General features: G+C 38.4%; 1 protein-coding gene across 1 annotated transcript; it reads left to right on the top strand.

Annotated features, from left to right (window-relative positions):
- Positions 1 to 663: 663 nt before the first annotated feature.
- Positions 664 to 15,011, top strand: LOC129769814 (uncharacterized). The gene is made up of 3 exons (XM_055772292.1): positions 664 to 1,032; positions 14,048 to 14,292; positions 14,352 to 15,011. Exons 1-3 carry the CDS (start codon positions 990 to 992, stop codon positions 14,886 to 14,888), a joined length of 825 nt encoding a protein of 274 aa, XP_055628267.1. The 5' UTR covers positions 664 to 989; the 3' UTR covers positions 14,889 to 15,011.
- Positions 15,012 to 15,461: the final 450 nt, after the last annotated feature.

Genomic DNA, 15,461 nt, shown 5'->3' on the forward strand with positions numbered 1-15,461 from the left:
TAATAAAAAAATAAAAAATACGGGTCTCATAATTTGCGATAAAGAACAAAACTACCACTTTTGACGAAAAGCTGAGAACCACAGAACCACTATATCGGTTTGGCATGGAATGGGTGTATATCTATACAAACTCTGTTCAAAATCATATGGCTTTCCTTATTTTGAATGTAGTATAGGATATATACAAACAGCAGACTGTATTTTCTGGGGATTTTTCCATTCCCAAAGCACCCCATCCCAACCGAGTATTGCGAATTAGAATGATAATGTTGTGTGCATCTTCATTGTTCATACAATTGATTACATGCTCTCGTTATGGTTTACAATTACTTCTCCGAATTTGGCCGCACAAACAGTGCAGAGAATCTAATCTAAACGATCCTCGTAAACAAAAAAAAAGACAAACAACGCCCGGTGAGACGACTCAGCGCCAACCCTCAACTCATAGTCCACAAACTTCCAGCCGCAGCAGCGGAAGACATATCTCGGAAGAATAGAAAATCCAAAAGCATCTTCGCCAGTGATAACGACATTAAATTTTGGCGTGGATCCTCGCTGGATTTCGCGACGACGTGCGATCGATCTCCTCCCGTGCTTTGTTGGAATAATATTTACTTTGCCGGAATACTAATGTTCGTGTTACTTCTCAACCGATTTCAGTTTCGTTTGCGCCGCTCTGCAACCTTTGTGTGTGAGTTCGAAATGTGCGCTGATAAAGTATTTAAATGAATTGAGGCGACCTATCGGCGAATCAGTTGAACATTTGAAGTGCGAAAGTGAGGATCGGGTAAATTGTTTGTGGCGCGAGATTGATTTTTTGGTGGTTAATTTCCGGGGACAGAACCATTGCGTGCCATTTTGAAGTTAACCGGAAAAGGAGAGATACAACGATCGGAGTTTTTGGAGTAGTTGTCGAAACAGGCAGTGTCACACCGGGTGTCATCATAAAGAAGGGAGCGTGAAATAGTTTTGGCGTTCGCTAAGTGGATATGAAATCATTGCTTATAATTGCGGCAGTGCTCTTCGCTGGAGGTACGATTATGTGTTGTTTTTTATTTTTCTTTGTGAACGCTTAATTATACGGTGATTTATTGGCTTATGTGAGTGCTGTTATCGCTTTTTGCCCTACGCTCTGGATGATGGGATGTGGGATGTGAAATTGGTTGATACGTCGTGGACTTTAGTTGTCGGGCGAACAAAGATCTGTTAATTATTTTTTTTTCTTGGATATTGCAATTCTGAGTTCTATTTGAGTCAATCGTAAATTGTGCACTACGAGTACGTATTGTGTTATTAAAACTGAACATGAAATTCAATCGAGATCGAAGCGGAGGCATATTCAGATAATGTCATCATTGATGTCGGTTGCCATTTCGATCCCAATGGACCCAATCATGTCGGTACAGACTTCATGGAATCAACGCTTTATCTCGCATTCGGAATCATTATTGTTTCATTTTATGGTTCTAGGGTTTTCCGGAAATGTAAGGTATTTGGACAACCGAAAAAACAGAACCGTTCCGTGAAGGTACGATTCGAGGCTGATCTCATAACTTAAAGTAATGACAGGGAATCCCCGGATAGTTTACTGTTTCTGCATAATAGTTATCACAGCAATGCGAGACAAAGTCACGCTTGATGCATTATTATTGTAGTTCAATTAGTTTGTTGACCAACACCAGATGTTCTGACTGCTTCACTTCTGGTTTAGCAATGTATTCAATGTATTGAGTAGGTGCTGGAGTAGTTGGAGAGGAGTCGGAAATCAATAATTAATTTTATCTCATTTGTACTCTAGTGTACCTTCAATGAACAGTTAAGGTCTGCATTTTGATTCATCCCCTTAAAGTCAGAAAACACCTACATCACATAAAAAAATACGTATATCCGGAATCTTTCAGGAGGAGGATTATATTTGATGAGAATAATTCTGCTATGCACATTTTCGAATTTCAACAATGACAGAATTACTGAACTTCTCTTGTGTTCCGGGATCTGTTTGTTCTAAACTGGCTCCACTTTGAAAAGATATAAAAAAATGTTTCAAGCTGTATGCAATCTAGTCTTAAATTGTGAATAAAATTGTAAAAAATCATATTAGATTGGGGAAGAATAAATTCATAATTTTTGCGTGAAATTCAAATTTTTAATCAATATGCTTCGCATTGTCCGATTTGTACCGTTTTGTTTTAGAATTTGTTGCCATTCTTAAGGGTGCAACGTTTTCCCTTAGGAGTCTTGGTCCTTATTGGCGAAAAACTCTAGCATTTTAATTTCATAATCTTTTTTTGATCCCAATTTCTCATCATTCTGGATGTTGTGCAATGCCATTAAAAGAAGATAATCGCTTGGTTCAAGCTGCCAGAACTACATGGTAGATGCATTCAAAAATTCCAATCAAGCTGTCGGAGTTTCTGGCGAGTCACTATAGACATGTGTGGCCTGATGGAACAGAACACTTCTCTTTTTGGGAAATTCAGAACGATTCTGGTCAATCATTGGCTTCAAACGGTCTAGTTCTTGACAGTAGAGAAAATATTTTTTCTTTAACTTCATTCAGTTTTAATAGTCATTTCATTCAGCCACCTCATTGATTCTCGGTTTGTGAGACCGTATGTTATACTCGCACATGTGAGTGTTAAAATAATAAAAATGTAAGGGACACGACCGCATATTTTCGACGTAGAACTAAGCAATTATACTTACCACTTCGAATATTATTTTGAAATGCATCGAAATTTATGTAATAGATTATGTTCTTCGTTACAAATAAATTTGATGAATGTCCTCTTACGTTTGTTATGATGACTAGGGCTACCAAAATATGTGAACGGAAGAATTGTCAAACGATCATTGTATTTTACATTTTCTTCTGAAAATATTGCACATCTCATGTTTACGAAGTTCTCGAACCGCGAAAGCTCATTCACCTCGAGTATCTGAAATAACGATTTTCCCAGGCTTTTCAGTCTAAAAGTACGTTTTTGGGAAACATCTTCCGGTCTTCACAACGACAAGCGAGTACAAAAGTACTCAACACCAAAAAATAGCCCCGATTTGCACGTATTTGCAAAGCGGATTCCCCCAGGCACATTAATTTTGAAGTCCGTGTTAATGAAACACAGCTCGGTGGGAACAATATTCCTCCGACTTGCATGTATATTTGCAAAGCGGATTTCCACAGGTACAGGAACATCAATTTTGAAGTCTGTGTCAACAAACTAATTGAAACCGTAAATCGGGCCAATCAAAACTTGGCAGTTAGGGCGTTTAGATAACGCTTGACATTTTACAGTTATTCAATTATTCATCTCCAGAAAAATTACATTTTATTAATTGTGATAGACGCGTGGAAATATTCCCTATCGATTGATGCAAACATCTTTCCGATCTGTTAAGAAATGTTCGAATTATGAGCATTCGAAATACGGGTAGGGTTAGCACACAAATCGGCAGAACAAATGTATGGGAAAAAGGAAGTTCTTCCAGTTTTCATGAATTTAAACCATTCAGAGAATGGCGAATTGTAACGTATATCATATCAAACCAATCTTAGAGAATTTTCCGATTCGATTGGTATACAAATCATGAGAATTCGTTCACAGTGAAAATAGTTATTAGCGTTAACTTTATTTCATAAAAATGTGTCCTGTCAAAAAGTCAAAAAGAATTTGCACATATTTAGCTGGTACAGTATCGACACCATGAACACCATTCATAATTTTAGCGGTCTGGCTTGTATTTTCGGCATTATCAAAGAAAAAGTGTAGAATGTACCGAATTTCCTCTTTGTTGACTTCTATTGTTAACACCCTGTAACTCACAACTGAATGGAACAATGAAAAAATGGGAGGGTTATATCTATGATATAACCGCAAGGTTGACGTGGGACTTCCGTAGGCTTGATAATTATTTGTTTGAATTGATTAAATTATTGATTGAATGAAACAATTTTCGAATTCAATTGAATTCAACATATTTACTGTGTAAATAAAGAATTTGAACGAACGCCATACAATAGGAGTACCGGTAAGTTTCTTCGTTTTTTTGTCAAAATTAATGCTTTGTTCTACAAAAATGGTTACAAATTTAATATTCAAAGTATTGCCCATCGCTAGTCACAACTTTTTCCCATCTTTCTGACAATTCACGGATCCCTTCGTGGAAATAACCGGCCGGTTTGTCGGCTAACCACGAATCGATCCAATTTCAGACTTCTTCAAAATTGGAGAAGTGCTGGTCAACGAGGACATGTTGCATCGATCGAAAAAGGTAGTAATCGGACGGAGCAATGTCTGGAGAATACGGGGGGTGGGATAGGATCTCCCATTTCAGCGTTTCCAAGTATGTTTTGACCGGTTTCGCGACATGTGGCCGAGCATAGTCGTGTAGCAAAATAACTTTATCGTGTCTTTGCTCGTATTGTGGTCATTTTTCCTACAGTGCACGTAGGAAACGCGTGTTCCCGTGGCCGAGTGGTTAGCGTCATAACTAACATGCCGGTTGTTCGGGTTCGATTCCCGTTCTGGTCGGGGGAATTTTTCGTCAAAGAAATTTCCTCCGACTTGCACTGTGATCACGCGTATTCTAGAGCTTGCCACTCAGAATGCATTCAAGGCGTGTTATCTGGCATAGAAATCTCAACTAAGTACTAATAAAAATGACGCAAGTAATACTACGTTGAGACGGCGAAGTTCCTCTAGGAACGTTAGTGCCATTGAAGAAGAAGAAGAAGACGTCTCAAACGCATCAATTGTCATCGGTAGAGGTCCCCCGTAATGGTTTCATTCGGTTTTAGCAGCTCATAGTACACCACACCCAGCTGGACCTTCTGGCCGTGAATATTCCGCGCGGCCGTCAATGTTGATGCATGGGCGGGGTATCGATACGTTGCCCGACGTTTAGGAATGTCATAATGGACCCACTTTTCAGCGCCATTAACGATTCGATGCAAAAAACCCTTTCTCTTATGCCGTTGGAGCGTTTGACGTCTCGTGACTTCAATTCATACGGCACCCAACGCCCTATCTTTCGGATCATTTCCATTGCTTTTAAACGATCAGATATGGTTTGCTGAACTATTCCAAGTATATCTGCAAGCTCTTGTTGGGTTTGTGACGGATCTTGATCGAGTAAAGCCTCTAATTCTACATCTTCAAATTTTTTTTTGGCTGTCCGGAACGTTCTTCGTCTTCCAAGTCAAAATTACTACTTTTGAATAGTGCAAACCACGTCTGACACGTTCGCTCAGTTGGAGCATGGTCACCATGAACTTCCATCAAAATGCGATGACTTTCTGCAGCGTTTTTCTTTACACTACTGGAGGGTCGACTCAGGATTATTCCGCCCTATTCAATTATTACATACGTCAAAACCGGAACGCATGAAAAATGTGTCCTGTAAGAAATAACTTTTTGTAAACTAAATATTTGAAAAACATCAGTTTACAATGCTACACTTAAATAACATTTGAAGGACTATTATCTAAAATGACTACTGGTCATTTTAGAAAATGTTGAAATTGATTGTTAAAAAAGACAACACACTTGGGTACAATGCATCCCGAAATGGGCATATTTAAAGGATAAAAAAATCCAGGGACAATTTATCATAGCATTGTTCGTAGTCCTACATCAACAATGCTGTCGTGTTTTGGTTTGATTCCATTGCGGAGTTTATACTAAAAAATCTGTCTAGTTTCATTTTGGCCTAGAAAAAATTGTCTCTGGAGGGTGGTGTCCAAAACACGACAGCATTGTTGACGTAGGACTATGAACACATTTCGTTCAATTCGCTTGTTTTTTTTATCTCATTTATTTATTTGAGGCTCATTAGCATTTTAGCTGTAACAGAGCCGAATTTTAATCGTGTACATGTCACATGGTTATCATATCTATAATTAGCACATTACACACAGTTGCCATTCGCCAGTATTCCTTCTATACCATTACATATGGTACATTCACACAGTAGCCATTCAGGCGTAAGAGTATTCTTTTTGTTCTTTCATTATCCAGTTAGACCACCGAACAGCGGAGACAGTTGATTGATCATTGTTGAGTTATTTATAGAACAGCAGCCCGATGTGTCTTGCAGAGCAGAGCAGTTGTATGGATGAATCGATCTTATTTCGACCGTGGATCGATCTCCATCGCTGATGATTGTTGCGTCGACGTAGCTATTCTGTAACTACACAAAGATGGTCAATGAGGGCCCTGAGTTTTGAACTCACGATCGATCGCTTACTAAGCGAACGCGCAACCATTGTGGCTACGGAGACCCCCTAGTTCGCTTGTTAAAATTCCTAATTATAACTAGAAGTTTTATTTTAGAATGAATCGAAATCTGACACGCAACACATTCTAGTCGACTGTATAACGCAAGTTTACGAACGCACATGAACCATGAACCGAACTTTGAAATCGTCCGTAAAGTGTTCATTTTCATTAGTGATGAAACGGATAGTGGTTTGGCCGGATACCGGATGACGGAGCCAGCTTAAGGATATTCGGACAGTTTAAGTTAATAAGACATTTTTTTTTTCTCTAATATCCGGTATTCGGTCGAATAGTATCTATTTATCTATCCGATATTAGGTCGGATAGAATGTATTGACCGATTAGGCCGGATACCAAATAGTTACCGGATATCTGTTTCATCTCTAATTTTCATCCACTTGGTCATCGAACAAACAAACATGCATACTCAAAGAACTAGAAGTTAAAAACCAAAAATCTCATCACCATAAAAATGCCGTTGGAAAATTATAAAATTATTCGTTAGAATATTATCTGACAATTAACCCGGCATCGGAAAAGGCAACAAAGAAGTCCCTATTTGCATGCAATTCTCCAACTCGGTTCGTATTAACTCGGATGCTAACTTGCACTGTGTAAACTTGGCGTTAACTTTGGTGTTGACTGTTCGCTGGTTGGAACGAGACTTACAGAAAGCAGCATTTATTTCGTTGCCTCTTTGTTTTCGCTGATGCACGATTTTGGAACGCACCATTTAAGGGGCTATATTCGGCTTCGAAGTCGACAAAGAGGTGGTGCGCAGGGACTTGATACTTGCGCTACTTTTGGAGGATCTGCCGCAGCGTAGAAATCTGGTCCACCGACGAGCGACCGAGTATGAATCTGGCCTGATAACTTCGCACAAAACTGCTTACTATTGGCGATAAACAGCGAAAAAGGATCTGCGATTTTACTTTGTAGGCACTATTCAGGATCAAGATTACACGATAGTTGTCAGAATGCAGCTTTTAACCTTTTCACCTTTTTAAATCTATGATATTAGAAATCCTGACCATTGATCAATCAATGGTTAATCTGTGTGTTTCGATTGCTTAGGTGACTTCTAGGTGTAACCGTATTCAAAGCGGTGCTACTCATGGCCATGTAAAAGAGTTTTATGACAATAAAAGTATTAGCAGACTTATGTCAGGAACTAACGATTTCATTTCTGAGCCGATAAGAACATGTTCGAAGATGTCTTTTGATGACGTTTCAAATAGGCGTACTTGATTTTCAAAGAAATATGTTGTGATAAGAATATTGACTTCAATTTGTTTCCTCAGTTAACACCTAATCATTGTCTCTTTCTTATTTAATGGCACTAACGTTTCTAGCCGAACTTTGCCATCTCAACGTAATATTTTGCTTGTATCATTTTCATTAGAAATTGGTAACAATCTTCGACTGTATTCTGAGTGGCAAATTCGTGACCGCACCTAACCATTGCAAATAACATTATAATGGCGTCGGTCCTATCTGGTGATTGACTTGAGAACTGGATTGTTTCATGACAACCAGGATCCTCGGAGATCTTCTTAGCCACAATGGTTACGCGTTCGGTTACTAAGGGATCGATCGTGAGTTCAAAACTCAGGGCCCTCAATTAATCACCTTTGTGTTGTTAATAATATGGTGGATTGATATTTTTTTTACAATGAAACCGATCTTGTTCTCCTTTTACCACTCGGCGATTTCCCGGCTGTAATGACAGCTTTTCAAGTCAGACCAGAATTTCACCGGACATTTGAGACAAAATCCAGGATATAGTTGTGAAACATCTAAAAATGAATTGATTTGAATAACATTTTTGAAGTGGAATAATTTATTGAAAGTGGTTTTGAAGGTGTTATTATTATAAATTTCATCCCAAAAATTCATAATACACTTGATTGTTACTATCAACCAAATTGAAGCTCTCTAACCGCTCTAAAGTTTATTCTCCAGTTTCTATCTTTCCTAATTTCGCTGCAATATCGTTCCAAACAATTCCTGGAGAAAATTCAAGCAAAATCTTCGAAAATCACGATTTTTACTCCACTGTACTTATAACTACCAATTAATTTTCACCATAATGTTGAAATACAGGTCGGACTCGATTATATACAGACTCGATTATATGTGATTCGATTATATACAATTTTAGATTCGATTATGTACAGATTGATTTTTTTTTTTATATTTCAAATTTGACTTATTTCTAAAAGACGTAAAGACGTAACCTTTCAACGTTGGGGTGAAATTTATGTGCCTATTAAATGTACAGTGGGGTAAAAATCGTGATTTTTGAAGATTTTGCTTGAATTTTCGCCAGGAATTGTTTCTATCGATATTGTAGCCAAACTAAGAAAGATAGAAGTTGGGCCAAAGAACAAATTGTAGAGCGGTTAGAGAGCTTTAATTTAATTGATAGAAATAGTCTAGTTCAATATAAATTTTTATGATGAAATTAATAATAACACATCAAAAATTATTAACTATTGAGTTTTTCACTCCCAGAATGTTATTGAAATCCACTAATTTAGATGTTCCACTACTATATCCCGTACTAATTTTTTTCAACTTTCAAATGAAAGCAACAGAATCGTCTTCCGTAGCGTACTTTTTAATGTAGAGCCAGTTTGAAGCAACTGGGTCTGAAACAAAAAAAAAGTTCAATAACTCTGTCATTGTTGAAGTTCGAACATATGAGTAGAAGGATTTTTTTCAACAAATATGATCGTCTATCATCTCCTGAGAAAATCTGGATAAATTTATATTTTTCATGTGAGCAAGGTGTTTTCTGACTTTAAGGGGAAGAATCAAAAATCAAATTCCTCTTTTATATACAAAAAACGAAAATACATGCAAAAAAAAAACAAATGAAACATTTTTTTTGACTCGATTATATACAGTGAAAAGTAATCAGAAACTGTATATAATCGAGTCCGCGCTGTATTATATTTTGGTTTGAAATAAGCTGTATTTGAAATATAACAAAAAAAATGCATACTGTATATAATCGAGTTCAAAATTGTATATAATGGAATAATAAACAATCAAGTCTGTATATAGCCAAGTAAGTTCTACATGCAAGTCGAGGCTATTTTTGTTCCCACAAATTTTTTTTTTGACGTAGAACTACGTCTTTCAGGAAGGGTGCCAAATCTGAAAATAGGTCACGTTTTTATGAAATAAAGATAACGTTAATAACTATTTTCACTGTGAACGAATTCTCATGATTTGCATACCAATCGAATCGGAAATACTCTAAGACTTGTTTGATATGCTATACATTGCAAATCGCTCATCTCTAAACGGTTTAAATTCATGAAAACTGGAAGAACTTCCTTTTTTCCCATACTTTTCCCATTTGTTCTGCCGATTTGTGTGCTTGCCCTACCTGTATTTCGAATGCTTATAACTCGAACATTTCTTAACAGATCGGAAAGATGTTTGCATCAATTGATAGTGAATATTTCTACGCGTCTATCACAATTAATAAAATGTTATTTTTCATGAGATGAACAACTGAATAACTGTAAAATGTCAAGCATTATCTAAACGTGCTAACTGCCAAGGGTTGATTGGTCCGATTTACGGTTTCCCTAACACAGACTTCAAAATCGATGTACCTGTGGAAATCCGCTTTGCAAATATACATGCAAGTCGGAGGTATTTTTGTTCCCTCCGAGCTGTGTTTCCCTAACACGGACTTCTAAATCAATGTGCCTGGGGGAATCCGCTTTGTCAAAACATGCAAGTCGGGAGTATTTTTTCCCACTGAGCTGTGTTTCCCTAACACGGACTTCAAAATTGTTGTGCCTGGGGGAATCCGCTTTGCAAATACATGCAAGTCGGGGGTATTTTTTGGTGTTGAGTACTTTTGTACTCGCTTGTCGTTGTGAAGACCGGGATATGTTTCCCTAAAACGTACTTTTAAACTAAGAAGCCTGGGAAAATCGACATTTCAGATACTAGAGGTGAATGAACTTTCGCGGTTCGAGAACTACGTAAACATGAGATGTGCATTCATTTCAGAGGGAAATGTAAAATAGAATGATCGTTTGACAATTTTTCCGTTCACATATTTTGGTAGTCCTAGGCATCATATCAAACGTAAAAGGGCGTTCATCAAATTTATTTATAACGAAAACATAATTTATTACAAAAATTTATTTATAACGAAAACATAATCTATTACAAAAATTTAGATGCATTCTAAATTCTAAATAATATTCTAAGTGGTGAACAAGTGGATTGCATAATATGATTGCGTAGTTCTACGTCGAAAATATGCGGTCGTGTCCTAGATACAACCCCTTACAATTTTTTTTCCCTAACACGGACTTCAAACTAAGGTGACTGGGGAAATCCGCTTTGTATATGCGAGCGAGTTCTTTTCTACTCGCTTTCCTTTGTGCAGACCGGAATATGTTCCCCTAACTCTTCTAAACTTGGGAGATACTAGAATGAACTTTCAAGTTTAAAGCCTCTATAAGGACCGTATCGTTATTTATGGGTACGCCTTAGAGTCTCCGTCTGAAAAAGACTATAGCTTGTTTTGACAGCTGTTTATTTTTCTCCTGTTGTTGACACAGTTAGCGTTCAGTTAGCATTGTTAAAAGATCGTTTTTTCCTAAAAGTGCAATCATGAGAGGGCTAACAGAAGAAAAACGAAAATCCATTGTGACCAGATACTGCTCCGAAACAGGAATATCAATGAGAAAATTGGCGAAGGCGGAAGGAGTAAGCGTCCATGCGGTCCAAAACGCTATCAAGCGATTTGGTATGTATAATACATTGAAGGATCTACCCGGTCGCGGCAGAAAACCTGGGCCATCCAAGCCAAACTTGGATAAAAAGATTTGCAGGCAATTTGAAAGAAAAAAGGAATTATCGATACGGGATTGCGCAAAAAAGTGTGGAACATCAATCGGTATGGTTCAACGTGCCAAAGAACGTAACTCACTGAAGGCATATAGAAAGCAAAAATGTCCCAAACGCAGCCAAATTCAGGCAAGTTCCGTGAAAACCCGTGCCCGTAAGCTTTACGATGGGATTTTAAGCAAACGCGAACTGTGCATCGTCATGGATGATGAAACCTACGTCAAACTGGACTACAAAACTCTTCCTGGGGCACAGTTTTACACTGTAAAGCAAGGAACAGATGTCCCGAACGCGGAGAAGTCAATTTTTTGCGAAAAATTCGGTAAGAAAGTGCTGGTTTGGCAAGCTGTTTGTCAATGTGGCATGAAATCATCTCCTTTCTTCACTCTCGGGAATATGAATGGTGAAATTTACCGGAAAGAATGTCTCCAAAAGCGTGTGTTACCGCTCATCCGAAAGCACACTGGTCCGACACTATTTTGGCCTGATTTGGCATCATGCCACTATGCACGTTTGACCTTGGATTGGTATCGCGAGAATAATGTCGATTTTGTGGAAAAGGAGATGAATCCTCCAAATTGTCCGCAAATAAGACCTATTGAAAAATTTTGGGCTTTGATGAAGGGACGACTGCAGAAGAAGGACAAGGCAGCCGATGACCTTGAGCAGTTCAAAAAGGATTGGATAAATGTGAGCAAACAAGTCGATGAGACGGTTGTCCAGAACCTAATGAGGGACATCAAGAAGCAGGTGCGATCATTGGCGCGAAAATCAGAATCTTGATTATTTTTTACTGTTACTCCTTTCTTTCATTCATAAGATACAATATTTTGATATCAGAACTGAAAAATAAATGCAATATTTGAAATAAAGCTGTGTTTTGAGCGTACCCATAATTAACGATACGGTCCTTAGTATAAAAAGTAGAAGTTGAAGTTGTTGATCCATGCAAGTCGGGAACACATGCGGGATGTTTTTTTTTGCACTTCGTTATTCACTCCGTTGTTCCGTTATTCAAGACTGCAACGGAAAATATGCCTTCATATCTTCTGCTCACAGAAATTCTACGCATACCGTTTGATGATTAGACTAAATGCTGTCATCAAATTTACTTGTAACGAAGAACATAATCTAATATAATGCATGAATTGGTGTTACATGGCATTTGTTCAAATTCTTTACTTACAAAGCAAATATGTTGAATTCAATTGAATTCGAAAATTGTTTTATTCAATCAATAATTTAATCAATACAAACAGTTGATTACTAAGCCAACGGTAGTCCCACGTGAACCTTGTGGTTATATCATAGATATAACCCACCCATTTTTTTAAACGTTATTTTTATGCTGAAAAATGTCCTACTTTATGCGACCAAATTATAACTGAAACAGGCTTTCGTAAAAAATTACGCTAGTTAATCACTACGTTTCACTGGGAACGTTAGCGCCATTCATGAGAAGATAGGGTCAATAGATCTCAAAATGTTTATTTGGTAAAAGTTTCAGTGTGATTATCTTTCACATTGGGTTGATATGGATTCAATCATTGTTGGGTTATCATAGGTTAAGCTACTTAAGAACTATTCCCTCCCTTACTGAAGTATCATGCAATGCAAATAAGCGAATGAAAATGCAAATTGTTTCAAAAGACAATGCAATGTGAATTATGATTCGAGATGGTTTCAATTCAGTTGGCAAACGCTGCTATTTTCGATAAACTCGATCAATATCTCAACCGCAATTACATACGTATGAAATGGTAGTTATTAGTTTCCACTAATCATAGAATTTTTTTCTTTGGACCTCATAGCTGAAGCGCAATCAAAGAGTCTGTCTATTTACTCCCTTATTAGGCCCATAATAATTTGAACTAAAAAGACGCTGAAAATCTGCTAAACTCATTTTGAAGAACCAAAACTATGCGAATAATGTCAATTCATCATTAGCAAAACAGACCCCACTACGTCATATTAGTGTTTTTCTGTTGCTGTTACTTATGCAGATAATTCAACCTTTTGAACCCACTTTTGAATCCAGAACTTCACCACACCGAATCCTGATTAGAATTAAATAAGTCATTTGGAGCTTGCAACCAAAAATAGAATACTGTCCAAACAAATCAACGAATCGAAATGGATTCGGAAAGTTTTTTTTTTTCGGTAGCGCGGGGTCGATCGGACAAGGTCAAGGCAACTCACGCCGCAGGGTCAACCTCACTTCCGTTCTAGATCAGGACGGAATTAGTTTACTTCAACCCGAAAAAAAAAACTCGAGTAAAATTCAATTATCGGTGTGGTAATTGCCGTTCCCATCGTGTGTCGTCGAGTCATTCCGTCCGCTCGAGTACCGCCTGATGGTTGAGGTCAAGTTCACAACTCAACAATTGCTGCCAATCGGGAATGCTGATTGTGTTTGTTCTCTTACTTCTTCTTCCACTTCTTGGGCGTGTGTTTGTGTTCAATGCGCATACTCAACATTCGCTATGCGACGTCCCTTTTGAGCATCGTCGTTGCTCATCTGGGTCATCGCATTGGTAACTAATGGGGTGTATGGTTTGTGGCTTATCGCCTTATCGACGACCGTTGGCGAGCATGATTCGGGTTCCGACGCGATGTGGCGATGACGACTGTAAACATGCTAATCTCGTACTGATTTGTGTATGAGCTCATGCTGGAGCACATTTGGGCATTTGATTTCACTTTCGAAGTCACTGAGGCGGCGCAACCGCGTGCACAAACGCATCAGCGCTTCTGCTCGGTAGCGTCTGTGGACGCGATTAGACGAAACGCTGCGCTGATAACGGGGCGATGTTTGGGAAGATCGTATTTGTACTCCGAACAAATATCGATGCCGTTTTTCTAATACGTTGTTTGTCTACTTTCAGCATTGGCCTTGGAGAGCGGACAAGTTTGTGAACCAGGAACCAATTTTATGGTTGATTGCAACACATGTCGATGTTCTGCCGATGGTAAGCTGGTATCATGTACGAGGAAATTCTGTTTGCCGGAGGAACAAGGTGACGATCCCAAGGCACAGGCGGTTGAGGAGTCCAGCAATGGAAACGAAAAGGAAGAAGAACAAGTCCACACGAATGGTCAAGTCTGCACACCCAATGAGGTGAAAATGGAGGTTAGCTTTGTAGATCATGAGATCTTGGATTTGTTTTTCTAACTATTCTTCATCCGTAGGATTGCAACCGTTGCAAGTGCGCTGCTAATGGTATTGGATGGTTCTGCACCCGTCGGGTTTGTCCCCCGCGGGAGAAGCGCGAGGTGGCGGCACCGAACCGGAAACCAATGTGCATGCCGGAAAACTTTTTCTGGAGTACCGATTATTGCAACGATTATTTCTATACGGAAACTGGTATCACAGCTTGTATGCGGAAGTTATGTAATTTGAGAGCTAAGCGGGAATCGGCTCCATTGGAGAAGGAGTGCGAACCGGGAAGTACATTCCTACATCCGGATGGATGCAATCAATGCTTCTGCACCAAAGACGGACGGGGTGCATGTACGTTGAAGCTCTGCCTAAATTCGGAGAAGAGACGCTCCGTTCGGGCGGCCGGTGATGCCGATCTCCCTAGATCGGAAATTGCACCGTGGGCCAATGGATTTTCATGCGCACCCAACAAGGCCTTCAAGTATCAGTGTAATACCTGTCGCTGTGATGACTCTGGCAGTAGAGCAGCTTGTACGCTGAAGTTCTGCATAGAGGGTGAATACTGATTTGCCGTTTATTTTAAGATATTTACTTCTATGTTCACATTTTGTTCTTCCTTATATTAGCGTTCGCATACTTAGAGCTCTCTAAAAATAGAACTGAATAAAAACAAATTTCGTTTCTTTATATTTTTTCCTTGTTTCGATTATTACAGTTCCAAGAAAATAAATCTATGCGTTGCGTCCTGTGTGAATCAGATTAGCATAGTAATAATTCATTGCTTTCTTTATCACATCTATCCCTCACTTAGCAGTCCACTCATATTTTATAGTTCGTTTGTTAAATGGTGCTTCAATTTTACCCATTTTATGTAAAATTAATTCACAATGAATAAATATTATCCCTACCTCACCCTTTCTATCTCTTGGTCTATCGATTTTACTATTTATCGAACGATTGTTTATGTTTTCTACTGATTAATTAATATGAATATTAAACCCAAATAACCTTGCTTCCGTTTACATCAATGGGATATTAGTTACTTAGAAGATTTTTAGTTCTGAATAACATTGATATTACGCATGCTCTAAATCAGGGGTTCTCAAACTATTTTGGGCGATAGACTCCTTTTCCAGAAT

This window comes from Toxorhynchites rutilus, chromosome 2, assembly GCF_029784135.1.
Source record: "Toxorhynchites rutilus septentrionalis strain SRP chromosome 2, ASM2978413v1, whole genome shotgun sequence".
Taxonomy (NCBI): domain Eukaryota; kingdom Metazoa; phylum Arthropoda; class Insecta; order Diptera; family Culicidae; genus Toxorhynchites; species Toxorhynchites rutilus.